The 23,241-nt window shown below is 39.0% G+C and overlaps 1 protein-coding gene across 4 annotated transcripts; it reads left to right on the plus strand.

The window, feature by feature from the left end:
• Window positions 1–5,661: 5,661 nt before the first annotated feature.
• On the plus strand, window positions 5,662–16,287 carry lyl1 (LYL1 basic helix-loop-helix family member). Of its 4 annotated transcripts, none has more exons than XM_053684256.1 (4): window positions 5,662–6,322; window positions 8,800–9,725; window positions 13,245–13,339; window positions 15,365–16,287. In XM_053684256.1, exons 2-4 carry the CDS (start codon window positions 9,154–9,156, stop codon window positions 15,943–15,945), a joined length of 1,248 nt encoding a protein of 415 aa, XP_053540231.1. In that variant the 5' UTR covers window positions 5,662–6,322; window positions 8,800–9,153; the 3' UTR covers window positions 15,946–16,287. The 4 variants fall into 4 exon arrangements, with proteins under 4 accessions (XP_053540231.1, XP_017337914.1, XP_047014985.1 ...); XM_017482425.3 differs by having other exon boundaries at window positions 8,872–9,725; XM_047159029.2 differs by having other exon boundaries at window positions 5,662–5,831.
• The last annotated feature ends 6,954 nt before the right edge of the window (window positions 16,288–23,241 follow it).

Genomic DNA, 23,241 nt, shown 5'->3' on the forward strand with positions numbered 1-23,241 from the left:
GCAACCCCTTTATCCTGGTTAGGATTGTGATGGATCCAGATTCTATCCCGGGAACACTGTGTGTGAGGCCAGTCCATCACAGGGCACCATGCACACACACATTTACACATACAGGCAATTTAGAGTCAGCAGTCCTCCTACCAGCATGGTTTGGGGAGGTGGGAGGAAACCAGTGAACACAGGGGAAACCCATGAAAACAAATCCACCTGAGAGATTGGTACAAAAGACAGTTAGAAAATGTTGATGACTCCTTCCTTTGTGCTACATATACTCACAGAAAATGTTGTTCCTCTTTTACAAAGGTTCCAAGTAGAGCCTCTTTAGGAAGTTAATCTAACTATCCAAAGAACTCTTGAGGAACTGTAGAACAAACTGTGACTGCTGAACTCTCCAAACATGATTTTTTTTGGCAGTCCTAGTACACTATCCGAGGTATTAAAGGGCATTATTTTTGGCAAAATGCAAACAGTAACCATTGACACATCTGTTGTAAACATGCCGAGACACCTCGCCGTCTACAGAGTGAGAATTTCCAGTAGGAATACTGGGGAAAACCCCTTCTTGATGATACATCTTGGAGCCACAGGACATATCTGGATAATTCCTACTAGGCAACTATTGAACTTATGAATTCTAACAAAATGACAAGGCTGAAAAATGCAGTAGAACACTGTATCATTCTACATAACACAAACACAATATATTAAGCACTAGTTTCATAGCAGAATGCCGATTTAACACTATAACTGGTACTGTACACTATACTATCTCACTGATTTTCCCACAGTAAACACGCTACTTGGACTCAAAACACATGGAGAATATGATCTGAATAATCAACAGCTACCCTCTAATATCAACCTTTAATATCACACACGCGATGATGCACGTGCACACACACTTGTCTGTGCTGGCATGCTGCACTGTTTGTCACTTTCCCTACAACATAGACTGCTCTTATTGCTCTAAACAATTAGCCTCTCTGATCCCTATCACAAAACACTCACAATAGTGTTTACACGGGCTGCAGGAAATGTGTCCATGGAGACTTTTTACTCTGTGTGTGTGTGTGTGTGTGTGTGTGTGTGTGTGTGTGTGTGTGTGTGTGTGTGTGTGTGTGTGTGTGTTTGATAGAAAGACTACAGACTTTCTATTTTAAAAATGGGTGCTAAAGGTAGAGTATGTGAACCATTTATATAGTAGATTTTTATAGATACTCCTTATTAAATACTCTACTAGAATGCTGTTTTACCTTAGAACTATTCTTTTTTTTTTATCCATTTATAGTTAAATGCACTATTGTGGAACTCTACATGGTACAGCTAGATGGTTAATGGTTCCAGTGTTCTAAAAATGTTCTACTTGGAACCTTATCCCGTTAGTTCCCGGAAATCCTTTTATCATTTACATTCTAGTAACTATAAAGTCATTCCAAAGACTGAGAAAAAAAATGCAATTTGACATGTTACTAATCTACTACTAAATACTATACTGATAATTTTATGCCCATGGCAGAACACTTAAAGTCATTTTTTCCCATATATCCTGGTAAATATGTAGAAAATGATCAAACAATAATGGTTTAAACAATGGACTCAGCATAAGTGTATTATGTGGCTGGAAAAAAAAAAACATCTGGAAAACTGTGGGTTATGCTTGTTTGTGTTTACATGGCCCTCCTTTTTATGGACACGCCCCTAAACACCTTCACTCCACCTTTTGTCAGTATATTCTGAAAGAAAAAAAGTATGGTTGAAACCGGTAAGGCCTCAGAGCAGCCAGATCATTTTCTTGTGATTAAAAAAACTTGCTGTGCTTCGAAAGAACTGGATGGCAGGAAACACAATAAAATCTGAATGATCACTGTCAATGCTTTTCCAAGGTATATAGACGCAATCTGTATAATGCTTTGAACTGTTCAAATAGCACCTTTACATAATGAACCAAGTAGATACATTTTTGTTTATCACTTAGAAAGCCAGGTAAAGCAAAGCTTCAATGAAACATCTGCATAGAAACATATGTAAAGTTAGCTAACACCGATGCAGCTAATGATGCTAACACCAGAGCTTAGAAAAACAGGACAGCTAAGGTACTCTTTCTCATTTCCATAAATCAGTATGAGCTGAATTTTGCAAGTTTGTAGTGTTACAACCTGGCTTTCGAGCAGTTGAATGGCTGAGTGTGCTTGGAAACGATGTCATGACAGTTCTTGCTAATGCTAACTCTAGTTGAACTCTATGACCCACTGTAGGTTCTGGGGGTGAAGGTTTGTGCACTCAAAGAGTAAAAAGTGTATTCAAATGTTCTTAAATTCACCTACTTAACCATTAGTGACCTAGTCTTGACTCATTTCAACTAATGACATTTTCATTTCCTGCTTGCTTTTGAGTGCTTTTTGAGTCTTGTCTTCTTGTTTAGATTCGGTGACTGGCTTGGCCTGTAAAGAACATTTCGGGCCTGAAAATCTGCAATACACAGCTGTTTAATACCATGCCTCAAGCCATTTTCCTGCTGTAAGCTGAAACCTGGTCACATGGTTTTGAGGAGATTGGTTCTGTACAATTATGATGCTACTGTTCTCTACAAAATTCATCAATAGATGAGTGAGCCATACACACCCATGCTACCATGTTTCATAGATGAGGTGATAGACTTTCACTCTAATACAGCTTAATCTTTGTCTCATCTGACATCATAAGACCAAAAGACAGAATTCTAAAGATATCTATGTGGCTCCTGTGCCCCTGCCTGGTCAGCATGAGCTAGCTAGCCTGAGGCCCTGTTTACACTAGTACGTTTTCGTTTTAAAATGCATAACTTTTGCTACGGTTACGCCTGTCATCTACACTACTGCGGCGTTTCCGACACTCGAAAACGGAGACTTTTAGAAATGCCGAAGACCCCGTTTTAGTTAGAAAACTCCGGGCTTGCGTTTCTGTGTAAACCGACCAAAATGAAGACTTTCAACCCCTGATTGGGTCTTCTGGATCATTGCGTATCCTTCCCTGATTTGTCAAGCCCATATCATATGACCATTACTCTACCTTGATCTTATACACAACAGCACGGAGACTGAACCTGGCTTTGTTATCATTCTTAGCAGCCATTGTGCAGTTAAATTCTGTATTTTATAACACTGCAGATGCCTACACGTGCAAGAGGCAAGCTATGATTAGAGCAATCGGCAACAAATCTTGTTTCAAGCGGCATAAGCCCTACATGGAATGCCGGTTTTTTGTGCCTGCCGGTGACTAGCAACCAACTCCCTGTTTACACTTGTATGCACATTCCCAGTGTTCATGAATGGCCATGTGACATTCGTTTTCGGTCATGTAGTGTGGATGGAGATTGTTTCCGAAACACAAGGGAAACGCCAGTGTGGACGAGGATCGTTTTCGTTTTAAAATGCCGTTTTACAACGAGAACGCACTAGTGTAAACAAGGCTTGAAAAGCAACTTTTGGCAATATTGTTATGCTAACAAGGTTTAATGGGTGATTGTCAGAGGTATCGAACAATTCACATGGCTTGCTGGCTTGCTATGCTCACAGCAAATGTTGTTATTTGTGGTAGAATTTGGGTGCAAGTGGAACTCAATGCTGTCATGTGAGTCATGTGTAGTTGTGGCTGGTCCAAACTACACAGCAGTCATCGGTCAGTTACTCTAATTGACAAACTTTTAATACATATTTTTGTGTCTGAGTTCTGCACAAGTTTAATTTTTTCTGCATGGGAGCATCATCAGAAATGTGTGATCACGCATGTGTGCAGCTGAGAGGGATCTAACTTATGTTAACTTATGACTTATGACTCAAATCAGGGAAGAGCATATTTCACGCATGAGGTGTTAAACGGATTTACAAATTAATGCAAATTAAAAAAAAAAAAAGTATTTTAATGATTATATTTCAAGGTAAAGTGTAGTTACAGATTTGTTGAAATAAGGTTGTAATATATTAATCTGAAACAGGTGAATACTGTTTGAAGGACACTTTTTGTTAGTGTTCTTGTGGATAACTAATTGTACATTAAAACAACTGGCCAAGAAACATCTGAGCAGCCAGTTGCATAATTACAGAATGATGCGTGAAATGGGCTGTAATTACAAACATCACCTGATGTGCAGGTAATAAAACTGATATTTTGCACTTTCTAGGTTTATTTTTCTTTAAAAATGTGATGCAATAGTACAACAACATAATGGCATGACAGTCACTACATATTAGAGTAATTTAGTGTATCTCTGCTTCATTTGACCTTATAATTAGAATCAGTTTCCTCCAGGTGTTGCTGCTCGGTCCCTTGGGAATTGCAGACTATACACATGCAAAGGTCTATTGAAACCCTGTGGGCAGGCTGCTGGTCTGACCTGGGTGTTAGAGAGTCTAATATAACGCCTAGAGCGGGTTATATTTAGAAATGGAGAAATGCATCTCTCAATGGAATTGCACTTTGAGACTCTCTCATAGGCTTAATTTAACATGTAGGCAAATCCGCAGCGACGCGAAGCTACTGCACTGCAGCGTGCACTCAGCCGGAACTGCAGGTGTTAAAGACGCAACAGAAGATCAGAAATATGTGAAACCTGGTTCTCGAGTAACAGACAAGGATATCAAATCATATTCATTTTAAATCAAATATATATATATATAAAGTGTGATGCAGGTTGTTAAGGACTGACAATAAATTAGGTTTGAAATGTAATTTAGCTTTACTGAAGTGAGAGGAAGGTCGTCTGCCCTCTGACCCTGGGGAAGTCATCTATGTAGAACCCTATAACAAGCAGTTTCCATTAGAGAAATGACTACAGGTAGAATGGCTTTAGGAAGCTAGAACCACTAATGCGCTTCAACAAGCTCTTGATGCAAATCTTTTTAAATTTAGATGGTTTAATGTAGAACAAATCTACAAGATGAAATTATTTTCTGCCGAGGCTAATCAGAAGGCCAGTGTTTTAAAATAGAAGTTAGCATGTAATATGCTGATTCCCTAACAATTAATAATAATAAATATTTTTAATAATAAATGTAATTTATATATATATATATATATTTACTCATTTATTTATTTATTTCTAGATAGAGATATTCTTAAACTTGTGGGGGTTTTTGGTCCCCACCAAGATATGAAAACATGCACACACACACACACACACACACACACACACACACACACACACACACACACACACACACACACACACACACACACACATTAATTATTATAATTATTTTTGTACAATTAATTTTGTAGCTTTTATTTAAAAAGAAATTATAATTATGTCAATGGAATGTCCTCACAAGGATAGTAAGACAAACATGTGTGTGTGTGTGTGTGTGTGTGTGTGTGTGTGTGTGTGTGTGTGTGTGTGTGTGTGTTCAGCCATCTTTGGTTTATTCAATTGTGATGTAAAACCAGCTTCCTTCTAACTGTGATCCAAGAACCTCTGGAGTCCAGGACTGACCAGGGTGAGGTGTGTGTGTGTGTGTGTGTGTGTGTGTGTGTGTGTGTGTGTGTGTGTGTGCGTTGGGGGGTATAAGGGGGGTATATTTCCTTATCTAAGGTCCGCAGGCAGTTTTTGAGTCTCTTATCAGCACTCACCATATTGTATGAGTACATCCTCCTGTCCAGCAGAGAGCGGAAAACTGTTCCCTCTCTCCCTCCCTTCTCTCTCTCTCTCTCTCTGCCTGTGTCTCTCACTCTGTCTGTCTCTCTCTCTCTCACCCATCACTCTCACTGTCTCTCTCGCTCCCTTTTTCTGTAAAGTCCAGTACATTCCCATCCAATGGACACCAACAGGAGCACAATGTCTTCTTTGGGATTAGAAGGTAAGGGCAAGAAAGAGAATGGAAAGAGAGAGAAACGAAAGAGCGATGGAACGGCGACTGGAAGCTAAATCCATCACCTGCATTTACAAAATAGGTTCTCAGTGATACACTAGAACCCATAGAACCTTAAATATAAGTTAATGTTTCTTTCTGATTTGTTCTTTTGTACATAGTCACTGATATGAGACATCAGCCGTTCATTTGAGTATTTTTGCTTTAAGGACAGGAAGGTGAACATAAGAAAACTCAGAGAGAGAGAGCGACAGAGAGAGAAAGAGAGAGAGAGCGACAGAGAGAGAGAGAGAGAGAGAGAGAGAGAGAGAGAGAGAGAGAGAAAGTTAGTGAGGAGGGATTAGAAGGTGTGATGGAATAGGACGTTGCGTTTGTCACGCAGAAGACAGGCACTCGAGGACATGAGGACACACTCCAATAGTGGAGAGTCCAATGCAAGGGTGTGTAAAGGTGTGATCAACGTTCTATCCACAAACATGGTAAGTGCCTTAAAGAAGCTCTCAGTGAGTCTATTATAAGGAAGTTGACTTTAACGACATTGCTCTGTTGTTAGACTGCTACAGGACTGAGCTCTTTTATCTTTTATTAAACAATTTCAGTGATATATATTTACATGCAACCTAAAACCTTAACTGGCTGGAGCAGTGAACACATTTATCGCATAAACAGACACGTGCACGGTTCGTTGCCAGTTTATTAAGCGTTACATAGTGTTCAAGGGAATGCATGCTTTATTGATGTTTTTAAATCCAGATTAAAACACACTTTGTCACTTTAGTCTTATAAGGCGTTATCTTTGTTCAGAATAAATGGAAGGTAGAGACGTATAATACTATGATCAGGACTGCATAGTTTTCAGGAGTTTTATATTGTTAAATATACTTCTACTAAATATGTAATAATTTGTACACTTCAGTATAATAGTAATGATGATGATGATGATGATGACGATAATAATAATAATAATAATAATAATAATAATAATAATAATAATAATGACAGACATCTTTAATACTAATTAGAAATAAATACTTTAAGTGTAAATGAATACTTTAAGAGTGTGTAGTAAACCACACACTGTTTTATACATTAAATCTTCATTTATTCGTATACATGAGCAGTATACTCTATGCAATATTTTGTCTTTACATAAATCTGAACATGAAGGGATTTAATTTAAGTCTATTAGTAGACTTCCTGTAATAAATACTTATTAACTCTGTACGTGTCTGAAGATTATTCAATCATGCCATTTTTCAATCGTGAGTATGTTTTATTATTGTCGATATTTATATCTCTAGAATTCTATATAAATATAATAGACGCTATAATTCATTAAATACATGTAATGATTCATTCAGACAGTACCTTAAGGCACTTAATTCTATGTAATAGCAAATATTATATAATAATTGCAATGAATTTACTGTAATGGTGATAAATAAATGAACTGACATACAGATCCATTGCCTAATGTAAATGGTCTGAATGTTTATAGTGTAAGTTTGAATATGACATCATACATCATGGTGACTTTCCTTAAACACACATTTACACATATTTAGATTTATGTATAATATATAGAAATAGAAATATATTTATAAGCTTAAGCAGAAAGGGGAAACACACTCGGTGAATGGAAGTAGGTATCTGAGGAAGAGGACTAAGGGGGAAATGGGGAAGGATCTAGATTGCAAAAGCAAATCATGAATCATTCAAGGCCGGGTGAATTTATCTGTCACCAGAACGCGTATATTTATTCTCGCCAAAACCGATGTCATCAGCGGCGCATTGTTTTATTTTTCACTGGTGATGAAAGTGAATAACTCACATTGCCTTGCTTTAAATGCAATGCCTTATTTTCACATTCATCGTGGGATGTAGATTGGTATTAAACTGAATCAGTATGTGTACAACTAAACAGAACATGATTTGTCAAAATACTGAAATATGTTTGTAAATGATATGATAGAAATGGGGACCATACTGGCTCAAATGTCCCCTTTTACAAAACTGTTCCAAGACAACAATTGTATGTCTCGTTTAAGGGTGCTTGTAAGATCCAAATACTAACGGTGATATAATAAACTATATAAGTGTTCATAAAGTATTATTATTCTCAAATGTTTTGCATACAGTGACCCCTTTCAGTGTATATATATATATATATATATATATATATATATATATATATATATATATATATATATATATATATATATATATATATATGAAGTATAATCAATAAATGAATTAATTATAGGTTAGGCAAATGTGGACTGTGATATTTATTTATTTATTTATGGCTTTGAAGCTTATTTGTTTCTCATCTTTCTACATACAGACCTAATAGTTACAATATTTGCATCCTATTAACAGCACTTTTCCTGTTTTATTATAAAATGCAATTTATATAGATTCATGTATGTATATATATATTCATGCCATTTAACTGAGCGGTTAAATTTACTAGCATTTAAAGACACGAACAGGTAGAAATGCCAATTTTGGATAAATTGCATCTACTTATAATGAGGTAATAAAAATCTCAAAATTGAACAATAATATGTTTATTTTACTGGTTTTGCTTATTTGTGATCACAGCAGTGGTAATAGTTTCTTTAAATCATGGCCTGAATGTCTGATATTTTACATGAGCATTCCTATATGCCAATTTATTACAGATTATTACAGAGGAGCTGATCAAAATCTTGATTAACTCCGACCAATTGTTGAATTTGCTAATTATGCAAAGTATTCAAATGTACGCTTGTTTATTTAGACAAAGCCGTATTTTTATTTTTTTTTAAATTAAGAATATAAGCAATCCAGTGGCTTAGATTGATTGTGATAGTGTTTAAACACTTTATTCACCTGTAGTATAATCATACACACATTAATAGTAGATAGTGATCTACAATAATTCAACCACAGACCCATGTCTATGCTCCTGCAGGCTATGGACGCCAATTTATGAGCCACAGTCTCACATCTCTGCAACCTCTGATGATCTTTTGCATTTGTTTAGACCCCCTCTGAGTGGCGTTTGAACTGAAAATAAAACTAAATGCACCCTGATGAGACTGACGACAAGGGATCTACAGACAAAACATCGCAGATTGCCTGACTAAGGCATATGATTGAGTATTCGCAAGAAGATTCACAAATCTTCTGAGAAATGTCATCAACATGCACTGATCCACACAAGCCAAGACGCAAAGACGTTTAACACTTTTGAGTGTGTGAGGGCATAGAACACACAGAGTTTCAACTCTCTAGCTAGAGAGAGAGAGACAGAAAGAAGAAGACCATGATGGAGAAGTTGGAGTCCACTGTATCCCCATCCCCTGCTTTGTCAATGACTGACCCCTTAACTCCTCCACACACTCACTCGCCGTGCACCAGCAGCCCTGCAGCTAACGAGGCTAATGGTATAGAGAGTGGCACGAGCACAAACCCCAGCAGTCCTGCTATATCGCAACTTACTGAGGAGGCCAATGTAGAGGAGAAAGCGACAGCACCTGAACCTGCTACCTCACTCCCAAACACAAGCATCCCTTCCATTTCCACTTCCACAGCCACATCCACGTCCAATTCCACTTCCACTGTCGTCCTCTCCTCTCCTCCCTCTTCATCCCCTGCTCCACTGCCCCCTAACATCCCTGTGATCAGTCTGGCTCACAGTAAACCCCCTCTGCCCCCAATCCCTATAACTGCTGCTCAGCTCACCGCACTCCACCCAATACCCACAGTGCCACACGGACCTGGGGAGCTCCGACTGGCACAGCTAGCCGCCTTCTCTGGGGGTCCGACAGCCACGGTGCCTCCACCGAGAGCTCTCCTGCCTCACCAATACCTGCCTGGACACCCTTTACTCAATAGGTAACAGCTCACAGTGCTATACTTTCACATTACCTCTTATTTTACATATCATAATATCACATGAGGTTAGCACATTTGCCTCACACCTCCAGGGTTGGGGGTTCGATTCCCACCTCTGCCCTGTGTGCATGGAGTTTGCATGTCCTCCAAATTGTCTGTAATGTGTGTGAGTGTGTGTGCGATTGTGCACTAGGTTGGATTGGCACCCCGTCCAGGGTGTCCCCCGCCTTGTGTGCGCGGAGTTGAATGTTCTCCAAATTGTCGGTAGTGTGCATGTGAGTGTGTGTGCAATTGTGCTCTACGATAGATTGGCACCCCGTCCAGGGTGTCTCCTGCCTTGTGCCCTGAGTCCCCTTGGATTGGCTCCAGACTCCCCGCCACTCTGTGTACGATACGCGTTATGGAAAATGGCTGGATGGATGGATGGATGGATGGATGGATGTACATAACAGGAAGAAATGTTCAATAAACAATTGTATGTATGAGTTGTAGGCAGTCATAAGTTATCAATATTTAAAAAATAGGTTTAATGTAAATTGTGTTGAGAATAACGTGTGTATAGAATATATAATGAGTGCACATATTAGACACATCATGGATACACAAAGACTTCCTGGTATTTCTACTTGTAATAACCTAATCTTCATCTTACGAGCAGGTGAGAAATGTTCATTGCTAGTAAGCCTCAGTCTGGGGTTGTGATAGCTTGTAGCTTTTTATGTAGGTATAGCGTTATTGTATAAGATTGGCATGCCAAAAGAAGAGGATGTAAGTATATCAGTGTCACATGGTCAAAAAACTATGAAGACCATAGAAAAAGAGTAAGTCTATTGTGGACTGAATTAATGCTAAAGTCAATGAACTAGCATTATTCAGTCTGTTTTGTCCTGAATCTAGCACTACTTTTCATTTGTTATAGTGCATTTAGGATGTCTGGAAGTATTTCTTTAACATTTAGAACCTACAGTATGCAATTAAATAGAGGACTGCCGCTCACCAGTATTGACTCTTGTACTGATGCTGTATGACAAAACCAAAGCAGTCTGCTCGCCTGTTCAGTCAAGCTCAGGTTGAATTGACTTTATTTCAAAAGTTATTGATGAAGCCTCATTTATTGACACGGCTCGATAAACAAGACAGGAACAGATTAGACTGATGTTGATCTAGCTTTGGCTGTTTATAGGGTTGCCAAATTGTCTTTTCAGCATTCAATGAATGATGTTCTCTTGATCTTTGTGCTTACAATGTTTTCAGGAAATTAGCGAGGGAAAAAAAAAAACAGCGACCGATTACTACAACAGCAACCCATGACTTATTGCACAAGCATTTGTCTGCCTTCTTTTGTTCCCTTGCAGCGCCATGCTACAAACGTCTTTCTACTGCTGTTATGTAAATACTGAAATTCTATTATATGATTTCCATATTGCGCAAAAGAAGTGTGCAGGGTGATTGAAAGGTTCCTGTTTTTCGGCAAACTTTGTGTCTTAGGCTTCAAATTCAATAAATTATAGTAAAAAACAAATGAACAAACAAACAAAAAAAACAAATCAATAAAGTACTCACCATTCACTTTCCAATTACATTAATGTAATTATCCAATCAGCCAATCATGTGGCAGCAGCACAATACATAAAATTATGCAGGTACAGTTAAAGAGCTCCAGTAAAAATCTGAATGGGAAAAAGTGTGATTTCAGTGACTTTTTGGTGCCAGAAGGGCTGCTTTGAGAATTTCCGAAACTGCTGATCTACTTGGATTTTATACACAACAGTCTGTAGAATTTATGCAGAATGGTGCACAAAACAAAAAACATCCAATGAGCAGAAATGCCTTGTTGATGAGAGAGATCAGAGGAAAATGGCCAGATTTGTTTGTGCTGATAGGGAGGCTATGATAACTCAAATAACCACTCTTTATAACCGTGGTGAGCAGATACGCATCACAAAAGCTATGCAACAACTTGATCAAGGCATGATATTTAAAAGGCGTGAAGAAATCACACTTGCAGGAAAGTCTTTGCAGGAAGCCTAGGCAAAGTAAAAATAAATGTAAACATTATACACATGATTTTGGTGAAATATATTTATGATTTGCTAAAGCTGAGGTGTAAAATAATAGGCATTAAACTCCAATTCAATGTACTTTGTGTCATTAACATCTGATAGGTTTCCCAGGCTTCACAAACTACATCTATATATGTAGTTTATATGGAATAAAATTTTTGTGCCAAAAGAATTGAACGTAACTTTCCAAGAAATGAACATATATGAACAATGAGAGAGAAGAAAAACCTTCTGAAACTGAAAACAGTGAACTCAATGGCAACAATTGAACATGGTCTTCAAATAAACACGTTGTTTGCTAACAGTTTTCTAAGCTTCATTTTCACTAAACACGCTCCGCAAGTTTACGTTCAGCATTATGGCACAAACCTCTTGTGTGGGCGGGATTAACAGTGATTTACTCTCATTGGCTAGTGAGATTTGGACCGACAGCTCCCTGACCAAGAAGTAGAGACTTCAGTAGCGTGAATTTTGGAGAGCGTTCTGGATGCAGTTCTCTGTATAGTTATAATGTTTTTCTTAATTCTCATTGTATATTTTTTATTGTTTGTTGAAAAGTTACGTCCTGTTTCTTTAGAAACTTTGTGAAAAATGAAGCATAGTTCACAAAGTTTCCAAAGAAACAGGATGTTTTAGACCTTTATCAGCTATACAAGCAAAATGTTGCTTGTAGGAGGATTTCAATTCAGAAAATCTATTTTAAATATTCCTTTTTTTAGAGAGAGTGTGAGAGAGAGAGAGAGAGAGAGAGAGAGAGAGAGAGAGAGAGAGAGAGAGAGAGAGAGAGAGAAATGCAATTATTATAAAATCCAATGAAAAGGATTTATTAGTGGAAAGAGAAATATTTTCTCCAGTAGACTGAGTGGAAAATATTGAGTGGTCATACATATTTGCAGTTTATGCATAACATATGAACAAGTTGTACATAAAGTGTGTCTCTGGAGGTTTTTGTTTTAAAAACTTTTGCGAAGGCCAAACGTATGACCCCTATATCCTCTGTGGTTGACTCATCATAATGAGGTCAAGTTCCTCAAAACATTTCAAGGAAAACAGATATGTAGAAAAGGTTCTAATTTAACAAGCAGCCTGACTTTCGAAAACTGTTGCATGGTCCTGTGTCTGGAACAGGTAAAGATCTACATCGACTCGCTCAATCATTCACTGTACAGATGTAATGAAGTCAGGTCTCGACTTGTCACATCATCTCAATCAAAAAGGAACTCCCACAGGAACTCATCAAACCCTAGATAATTGCTTTTTATGGATTTACCCCTCCATGAAATGGTGGTTAAACTGTGTAATTTGCTACGACAGCCTGTTTTTGTTTCCTGGGAACAGATTACAGGATTACAAATGGCCACATTAATGATTGTCTTTAAAATATGATTGGTTTTCAGATCAAATCTGCCTTTTAAACATTTTTTTTTTTTATCTACTTTGTTTTTCCCTCTTGCAGCGCTTTCCTTAGTCCCTCCAGTAGTTATGGTTTCTTCAGCAACAACCGTGTTAAGAGAAGACCATCATCCCACTTTGAATTGGATCTCACTGACTGTAAGTTAACACATTCCACAGGCCTATCTAGTCGTACGGTTCTCCAATTAAGGTCTGGGGAGTACCAGCATAACTAGGGGAGTCTATCATTTTATTTTATTTTTTTTGTTACGGGGTATGGCTATAAATGATGTCAACTACATTACTCTACATTTACATTTATAACGGCTCTCTAATCAGAATTTGAATAGATTCTATGGGTGGAAAGTTTATGTATGTTTTTAATTAACATAAATCTTCCACAGAACCCATTTGAACTCTCTGGCTCCAGTAAATAGTCAGAAAATAGATTATTGTACATATTGTGCCTAATTTTTTAAAACAATTTGTAGAATACATCTGTAACGACAGGGTCCATAAATGTTTGGGGTTTTTTTTTTTTTTGCCTTGATTGTAAAATATATGAGAACTCTGGCACTAGTCAACTCTAATGTTCATGTTGTCGTAAATAGTTAAGATTAAAGTTATTAAGATTATAGTTTGCATGTTTGCCTCATACCTCTGGGGTTCGAATCCCGTCTCTGCCCTGTGTGCGTGGAATCTGCATGTTCTTCCTGTGGTTCGAGGTTTCCTCCAAGTAGTCTGGTTTACTCCCCCAGTTCAACGACACTGTAGGAAATTGGCATTTCCAAACTGTCCATAGAGTGTGGGTGGGTGTGTGTTTGTGCCCTGTGATAGGTTGGCTCCCTATCCAGAGTGTCCCCTGCCTCATGCCCCGAGTTCCCTTGGATAGGCTCAAGGCTCCCTGTGGCCCTGTGTAGGATAAGTGGTACAGAAAATGGATGGATGGATGGATTAAAGTGACAGTTAGTCACAAGAGTCAGTGATCATAGAAAAAGGATATCCAGTGGAAATAACAAGAGTCCAATTAAATAACTTTTGCTCATTAGAATTCATGCAAATTGTGGCATGATATTAAAGGACTATTTCATGCACAGTGTCAGGGTGGTGGTTTTAGTCGTGTTCTGAGCTTTTCCACCCCAAGGAATTAAATCTCAGGCCTAAAATTTGATGTAGTACCACATCCGGAACCAGCAACCAGTTCTGTGGCACATCACTCTCTCAGAAGTGGTGTTATTTTGTCACCATGAAATTGCAACTCGAGCAACTTAAGTGTAACTGCCATTAAAATGACAGGATGTGAGTTTGAAGGATATTCGATAAACACTTGTGAAGCGGTCGTCCGAAGAAGGGACTGTTAACTTCTCATGATGATTCTCAAAGTCTGAAAGTGAGCTTGTACATTCAGTCATTCGTGTCATTTTCCCTTTTTGCTCTGTCCATTACTGATACATGTAATTACTTAAGGTTTCAGCGCTTAAACTGGTAGAAACATGGCTCAGTTCTTTAAAAGGTTTGCTGATTTCCTGACTCAGCACTGGCTTCAGCACCAACATGGGATGGTAGTTCCCTCCACTTGTGCAGTTCAACAATCACTCCTCTTACCACTGTTGGCTGAAGACGCACTGATGTATGTACTGATCGCAGCACGATATTAAATTGGAGGCTAAAAATATGACACCTAACAATATCTTGATCATTTATGGAATACGTCCTTATCCATAGCGACTTAAATTCATCTCATTTATACAACAGAGCAGTTAAGGGCTTTGCTCAAGGGCCCAGATTGGTGCTGGGATTTGAATTCACAACCATCTGGTTAGAAGTCCAACATCTTGACCACTGAGCTACCACTGCCATTCTTGACAATAGAACTATTAGAGCTGAGCAAAAGAGTTGAGTATTAAATCACAAGCTCGATTTGATGGTACAATAAGTATGATGTGGGGCAAATTATTACTGATGCCAAAAATGAACCTTTCTGTCTATTCATGTCTTTTTATCTGTGAAAGATGGCTCGTTTAGACCAGCCGTTCCTGGCTGCATGCGTGTCATCCTTTTGATCATGATTTGAACATCACACAACTACATTACTGTATGTCATGTTTCTGTGGATTATGTATACCATGCATGCTGGAGCTGTTCGTTGCTGTTATGTGACATGTGTTTGTGGTTCTCTCTCAGGTCCTCCTCAGAAGCTGGCCAGGCGTGTTTTCACGAACAGCCGTGAGCGCTGGCGTCAACAGAATGTGAACGGTGCTTTCTCGGAGCTCCGAAAGCTCATCCCCACACACCCACCAGACAAGAAGCTGAGCAAGAATGAGATCCTGCGGCTTGCTATGAAGTACATCAACTTTCTGGTGAAGCTGCTGAATGACCAAGCCAACGACAGCACCGCACACAGCCTAACGGACAGCACCGAGGAGGACACGAGCAAGATGAAAGGTGCCAACCAAACGATGGGGAATGGCGACAGAGACTGCAGTCATGTCCTGCACCCGGACAGCACCTCGCCATCTCAGATCACGCCGCCACCTCCTGCAGTTCGCCTGGCGTTAGTCACTTCCCACCGTAACAGAGACTCCACTGATTCAGTCATCGCTTTGACTGCATCGCCCGGCTCCAGTTGCTATGGCGATACGGACAGCGAGGAGACTACAGGCTCGCAGAATTCAGGGATTGTTAAGACGAGTATTAGTGAAGGGATGATGGAAAAGATGAAGGAACAGATACAGACTGTTATGGCGGGTGGATACCACCGATGACATCACCTGTGAGATCATGTTGAAACACTGAAGCACAAACTGACAAAAAGAGGAAAAACTGGTCAAAATATATATAGGGCCATATATATATATATATGTGTGTGTGTGTGTGTGGTGTTGTATTTTTGTGTGGAATTGTGATATTATTATTATGATAATGTTTCAATATTGATGTTGGTTACGTCCCTCCATAACAGTGTTTCAATTGAGACGTTTTAATATTTTAATTTGAATATTTTTAGCGTCTGAGAGGTTTTCATGTTTGACTCCATTACAAGGACACACACTGTCCTTGTAATGTTGTGGCACTTTGAAGTAAAATAAACACGCTGTGTATTTGGAGACCTTTGTACTATTGTGTATCACAGACAGCAGGAACAAATAGGAAGTGTGTGTCTAATTAGCAGCAAATAAACATGAAGGATTTTATTACAAAATCGGTGAAAAGATCTACGTCGAATGTTCGGAAGGTCTACATCAAGCCTAGATAGCAAAGCGGTGCACTTACCACTTCTGAGCCACCAGAACGTACAGTCAATTTTGGCCAGAAGTTAAAGTCTTGGTTGAAGTTGAGCCATTTTTCAGATTCCAAAATGACACGCATCCCCTAAACATGGCTGCTTACATTCAGACCACACTTCCATTTGTCATTGTTAAAACTGACACTCAAACATGGATGTCTGAGAGCTCAATCAAGGATGTGCAACAGGGTAGATTGCGCTTTTGTCAGAGTGTGTTACGATGCCTTGTGACGCACCATCAGTCAAGATACACTTGTCAGCATCTCTTCTCTTGAGTTTCTGTCACCAAAGCAACAATGTAGGCAAACAAGCTCCTCCTCACCAGAGTTAAACCAACCTTTATTGCTGATAATAATAATAATAATGCTAATAAACCTAGAAAGCTAGGCTAGTTAATTAACTGCTACTGATATTAGCTAGGACTGGTAAAAGGATTGTTATAGCTACAGCCAGTGCTTTTTCTGTAAAAAAAAAAAAAAAAAAAAAAAAAAAAAAAACCCAAGTATGAAAGCACATTGAAAAATTCCACTCTTCTGGCATAAGTTAAATATCATGTCATACGTATGATTCATACACTATGTTTAAATAGCAGGGAATTTCCCAGCATTCAGTGTCTCAGAAACACCTGCTCTAAGAAGACCAGTTAGCACCCACAAGCTATTCACTATTAGCATTCACTATTAGCAAAATTAGCATCTGGAGCGAGGAATTTTTAAAGCATCAATCAGAAATGAATTATTCTTACAAAATAGTGGAAGAAACTCCTGGAACACGAGGCATGTGAGAAATTTCTGGTCAAGAATGATTTACAAATGGAATTAGTCGGTCGTGCTGATAGGATTGCTTTTAGGCTTCAGTAGTTGATCGTAACAATGCAGAAGTACTATTTCCTGTGAATAATGAATTCCTTCTGTTTCCCTTAGTTTACTGCATCATATTTATGAAAGTTTTGAAAGTTTAGCATCACATTTCAGGTGTATCGGGGAACGAAGTAAACAAAATAATGATTGCATATCCACCTACAAGTCCACCTTTAATACAAACTAGTCTATACAGGAATACTGGTTTATATACTGTGTGTCTATGCTTTGTTAAGATTTAACATTAGCATGCTCTATATTTGACTAAGCTAGCTTCATGATTTATTGGACTTTGTACTGAAGAGTTAAACAAGCTAAAATGTACCATAAAATAATGCGACAAATATAATTAATAAGACAAATTAGTATTGTTTTGTACAACAATCTAAAAGATTAGATGGAATTCGTACATAATTACAGTATATTTATAGTTATCATTAAGTTATCTTTTTTTTCTGGCTGCTGCACACGTAGTAACCTTACTTCTAGCTAGTTAAAAATGACCTTGTGTTTTCTCTGTAAGATTTTAGGCCAAAGGTTATAGGCCATCCAAGATGGCTGCCTGTCTAGAGCTCCATACATGGTAGGATTATATTTCTAAATATCTCTTAAGATGATAACCGTCAACCTTCATTTGTTGATATTTTCTTTATTTCATAGTTTTGTAATATTTTTGTTTATATTATTTAAAAATTCTGAGTTATTATAGTTATAGTTATTTTTGTGTAGTAACTAAGACAATGGGGTCAATTCTGTTGCCTTCTGGCCTCTGGTTAGATGATTGTGAAACGCGTAGCTTATATATTTATTAGTGATGAGTCTAGGGAGTTTAGGGGTTAAAGATGAACAATATATTTATTAGAGGTGGAAAAAGTGAGGCAGGTAGTAAAGAAAACATGATAAATGTATGATGATAGGCTGATATTACTTCAGGCTGGACAGTCACATACAAGAATACCTTGGAAGAAGTATGTCTTTTTTTTATGTACCTTTAACACTTTACCTGGTAAATCCACACCAGCTCCCAAACATATTCTCCTCCTGTAGTTATTTTTATTATCCTGTAGATTTGTCTTGTAAATTTTAAATAAAACCTTTACCCTGTGGCAGTGTAAGTTACTCGTCACCAGCACTGTGTGGAAGAGTTCTCTCAGAATCATGGGCTGCACATCTCTACCTACTCCCCTCCAGACAGTTTAGAGTCAGATCAGCAGTGCAAGCCAGCTCAAAGCGGTAATGAACCAGACTCACATTCAGACTCTACTGAAGCTGGATCCTCCACCCATCATTAAGCTATAAGGAGCTTCTGTGCTGCTAATTGAGGTGTGTTTTTTTTGCTGCACAAATAAAACAGCCCAAAAATAATATTCTGAAAGCATTTTTGCTTTAATGATAGAAAAGATGACTAATCAACCGCTTATTTTTAAATGAATAGCTATACAACCCAGAGTGCACGGTGGCTTAGTGGTTAGGACGTTTGCCTTGTACCTCTGGGGATGGGGGTTCGAATCCAGCCTCCACCCGTTGTGTGTGGAGTTTGAATGTTTGTGCTTTGGGGTTCCCCCCAGCCAAAGATATGCACTGTAGGCTGATTGGTATTTCCAAATTTTATGTAAGGTGTGTGTGAGATCGTGCCCTACGATGTGCTTGTACCTGAGTTCCCTGTGATAGGCTCCAGGTTCCCCCATAAACAATAAGTAAAGAAATTGGATGGATTGTCATGTAATCCCTATATGGTATGATTTTATACCATACAATTAACCATATAGAGGTATATATATATACCTCTATATGGTTAATTGTATGGTATAAAATCATACAAGTATATTGTCACACATGCATGCTATTGTGTTTTGCAGATGAGATATGGGTGTTGGAGTGACTAGTCGAAAGATTTATTATTGTAAACTGCCAAACTTAACAAAACAACAGGGAAACTAGCAACCTAAGCGTGAAAGAAGAGTAAAGGGGAAATCACTAGACGACGTCCTGGAACCGGACATAGTTGTGTTGTGAGAATCGGACTGGACAAAAAAAAGCATCAGCTTTTAAGGCTGTTTTTTTTCACAAGGCGGCTGGGAGTCCCCGGTCAGCGGCAGGGTCAGGTACCCGGGGAGGTCAGCAAAAGATACATGACTATAATGGTGACTATACTAGTGATCCTTAATGCCCTTTCTTCTCCTCTATCAGGTGTCCAGGAAGCAGTGTTCAGTTGGTGCTGTCTCATCAGCAGCCAGCCCACTTCCTGACACAGATCATGGGAAGGAGCTTACGGAAAAAAAACTAATGAAAAATGAAAATCACCACCAAGCGGTTTCTCTGACAACACACACCACATCCCACAAGGAAGGGAAACTTGCATAAGTGTGTAACAAGGCCGCAAGAGAGCCACAGCCTCTGTTTCTCATCCTGAGTATCATTTTAGATGGGGATGTTATCATTTTAGCTGAGTCGTTAAGTAGGCAACGAGGACAGCTTGTGCCCCCTCCATCTCTAGACTCTGATACTGTATGAAAAGCCCTAGGGGGGCTGCAGTGGGGGCGACGGAGTGGTCTGTACTGCAGAGATAAACCTCCCTGCTGGTGCCCTCCGTGCCCTGGAGCAAAGCATTGCGGGCACCACACCCTCATTGCTGGCACAGTGCTGGGCCACCTGCTACATTTCATAATTCCTGCTGTGGTTACTGCAGTTACGACATCCCTGATGACACGGAGCACTTCCTCTGGCCAGGGTCACATGCCACAAAGAGACACACACACACACACACACACACACACACATAGTGCTACACTGGAAAAAAACAGTCAAACAGAGCTGGAAAACAGGGTCAAAGGGTCAGCTGTTTGTATATAATATGTTGCATTGCAAACAACGCAAATGCTATAATTACTTTCTAACTACTTACGGATTTCAGATGGTTCCTTGCTTTACCTTGCCTTGAGAACTGCTTTTTCTTAGGGTGTTCAATACTTTTTCCCCGCGTCATTCCACTTTATTACACATAACTTTATTTATGGACTTTAATGTTGTGAATTTCTTGAGTAAATACCAAAGTCTGGTGACAATTTCATGTGAATAGCCTCACTGGAAATATATTTACTGAAGAAAATATTGACGCGTTCAATACTTATTTCCCCCACTGTGTATTAAAAGCAGCCAGCCACTGAATCTGATATGACTTGGAGCTGTTTCAGTGTAATACAAAGCAGTGCAATAAATGCGATACATTGGTGGGAAGTCCACCATAAAGTGTTTTTTTTTTTTTTTTGATGTAAACAAACCTTATAGTTGTACATTACTTTTTTCCAGTATGACCACCATATTGAAAAACATCAGGCATACAGGAAAAACTCATCCTGAATGACTTTCATATTAATCTTTATACTTAGCATGTGAATTCTTTATTGGCATCCAATAGTTATTTTGTAACGAACTTATGAGCTAAAACATCATTCATCTGCATAGACCTTCAGTCTTTTCCTGCTCTCTCACCTCCTCATCTGTACGCTCTGCACAAACAGATCAGCTTCTAAAGCTTCAACTTTCATGCTAATACCACCGTCAACACCATCGTCTCATAAACTGATTACTAGCCAAACCAAGTCTCTGCTGTCCCCTTGGCCTCGATTCTAAATAGATGGCATATTTTTTGGCATATTAAGAAAACCACCCTGTGTGTAAATAAATATAAACAAATATGAATCATTGAAGTGTATGATATAATTATGTAGATTGAGATGTTGTCTCCTTAGCATCATACTGTACAGTATTTGCTTAAGAACGCAACACAGTTTTCCACTGACAAAAACACCCTGTAGTGCTACTGCTAATATTCTTTCTATCTGTGGCAGCATACCATCATGTGTTTATTACTAATCAGACGGATTTAAACCCTAACTTTTGCATACAGTTAGCAACAGCCTTCTCTTATTCAGCAAATAAAAAAGTTTTAAGTGGTTATGGGGCACAATTTCCAGTCTCCCCTCAACTTATTATTTTAAGTACAAAGATATGAAATAACCACTTTGTTTGATGCTGATAGGAGCTCTAGGTTTTGCCCATGTTATAGCTAACTGCTTTATAATATTCAAAGGTGATTATTAGCCATAAAGTTTGTGCAGTACACCGCAAGGCACTGTAAAGGATAGTGGCATTTTTGTTACAACATAATTATAAGTTATCAAGCATTTACTTATAGAAAATTGTTAGAGCTTTATGAAGCATGTGTGAGTGTGTATGTGATTGTGCCCTGCGATGGACTGGCACCCTGTCCAGGGTGTACCCTACCTTGTGCCCGATGCTCCCTGGGATAGGCTCCAGGTTCCCCATGACCCTGAAAAGGAGTAAGTGGTAGAAGATGGATGGATGGATAGTAATGTTTATATTTTAAAAAATTGCTTACATGGGATCATTACCAACTTCTAATGAATTATAATCATAGTTATAATGATTTATACATATCAGCTTCATAGAAAATACATTTAGGGGTCTGATCAAGACAGGTGACCAGGCCTAATAAGATATTTTTGAAGGTCTCTAGTCAGTTGATGTCCAGGGGCATACTTCCTGTAGTGGGACTAGCAAGAACAGAGGCCACACTTCCTTCACTGGGAATGAAGAGGACACACCTCCTTCATTGTGGCAGATGGGTACAGAGGACACACCTCCTTCACTGAGGTAGATGGGTACAGAGGCCACACCTCCTTCACTGAGGTAGATGGGTACAGAGGCCACACCTCCTTCACTGAGGTAGATGGGTACACAGGCCACACCTCCTTCACTGAGGTAGATGGGTACAGAGGCCACACCTCCTTCACTGAGGTAGATGGGTACAGAGGCCACACCTCCTTCACTGAGGTAGATGGGTACAGAGGCCACACCTCCTTCACTGGGACTGACAGGCACAGTGAGGCATCAAGATAGTACATAATGTCAAAATTTGATAAAGTTACTATTCTGAACAATAAAACTGACCAAATACTGTAATGCAGCCTACTCATGAACGAGATTATACACATAATTTAGAGTCTGAATCAAGATAGAAGAGATAGGTGCATTCCAAATAGCATACTTATGCACTATTCTACGCCATTTTGTAGTATAAATAGGGTGCGTGGTGAGAGGCGCACAGTGCTTTAGTGGTTAACACGTTCGATTCATACCTCCAGGGTCAGGGGTTCGATTCCCACCGCGGCCCTGTGTGTGTGGAGTTTGCATGTTCTCCCTGTGCTGTGGGGGTTTCCTCTGGTTGGGCCCTGCGATGGATTGGATGCTCCCTGGGATAGGCTCCAGGTTCCCCGTGATCCTGAAAAGGAGTAAGCGGTATAGAAGATGGATGGATGGTGTGTTCACATTGAAAATTTCAGCAAAAAGAAGTGCACATCAATAATGCACTTATTCAACCGAAAAAAACCCAGTGTGGAATGTTGGACACTTCATGAACTCAACAGTCGAAGCTTTGCTTACGTAGCAGAAGAGGGGAGGGGCTACTAGGCATTGATGCTCAAGCTCAATTTCCTCAGAATCAAAAAAGGTCACGTTGGACTTTGACAAACAGTAAATTGAAGAAATTCATTTTCGTTGCATCTGGATATTCTGCTAAAGCTAGGGGCATCACGTTATGCGCATTGACTGGGAAACCGCTTATACTGTACTTCCAGTTAGTAAAAATTTGAGACAATTTGATACTACACTTCTGAAATTGATGCACTAGATGGTAGAGTACATAGTGTAAGTGCAAAGTGTATAGTACATCATTAGGGACACAACTAATGCCCTCATAATTCAGATCAGGCAGGCCTAATAATGCTAGTAATATCTAGTGGGCATACTTCCTTCACTGGACTGGAAAGTACAGACTATACCTCCTTTGCTGGGACTGACAAGCACAGAGGCCACGCCCTCTACACTGGGAC

This window comes from Ictalurus punctatus, chromosome 12 (genome assembly GCF_001660625.3).
Source record: "Ictalurus punctatus breed USDA103 chromosome 12, Coco_2.0, whole genome shotgun sequence".
NCBI lineage: Eukaryota > Metazoa > Chordata > Actinopteri > Siluriformes > Ictaluridae > Ictalurus > Ictalurus punctatus.

What these genes read in the sequence shown, in the direction of transcription:
- lyl1 (XM_053684256.1), top strand. Translation starts at nt 9,154, where the DNA reads ATGATGGAGAAGTTGGAGTCCACTGTATCCCCATCCCCTGCTTTGTCA. An exon ending in GGACACCCTTTACTCAATAG is followed by an intron (nt 9,726 to 13,244) that starts GTAACAGCTCAC and finishes TCCCTCTTGCAG; the next exon opens with CGCTTTCCTTAGTCCCTCCA. An exon ending in TGAATTGGATCTCACTGACT is followed by an intron (nt 13,340 to 15,364) that starts GTAAGTTAACAC and finishes GTTCTCTCTCAG; the next exon opens with GTCCTCCTCAGAAGCTGGCC.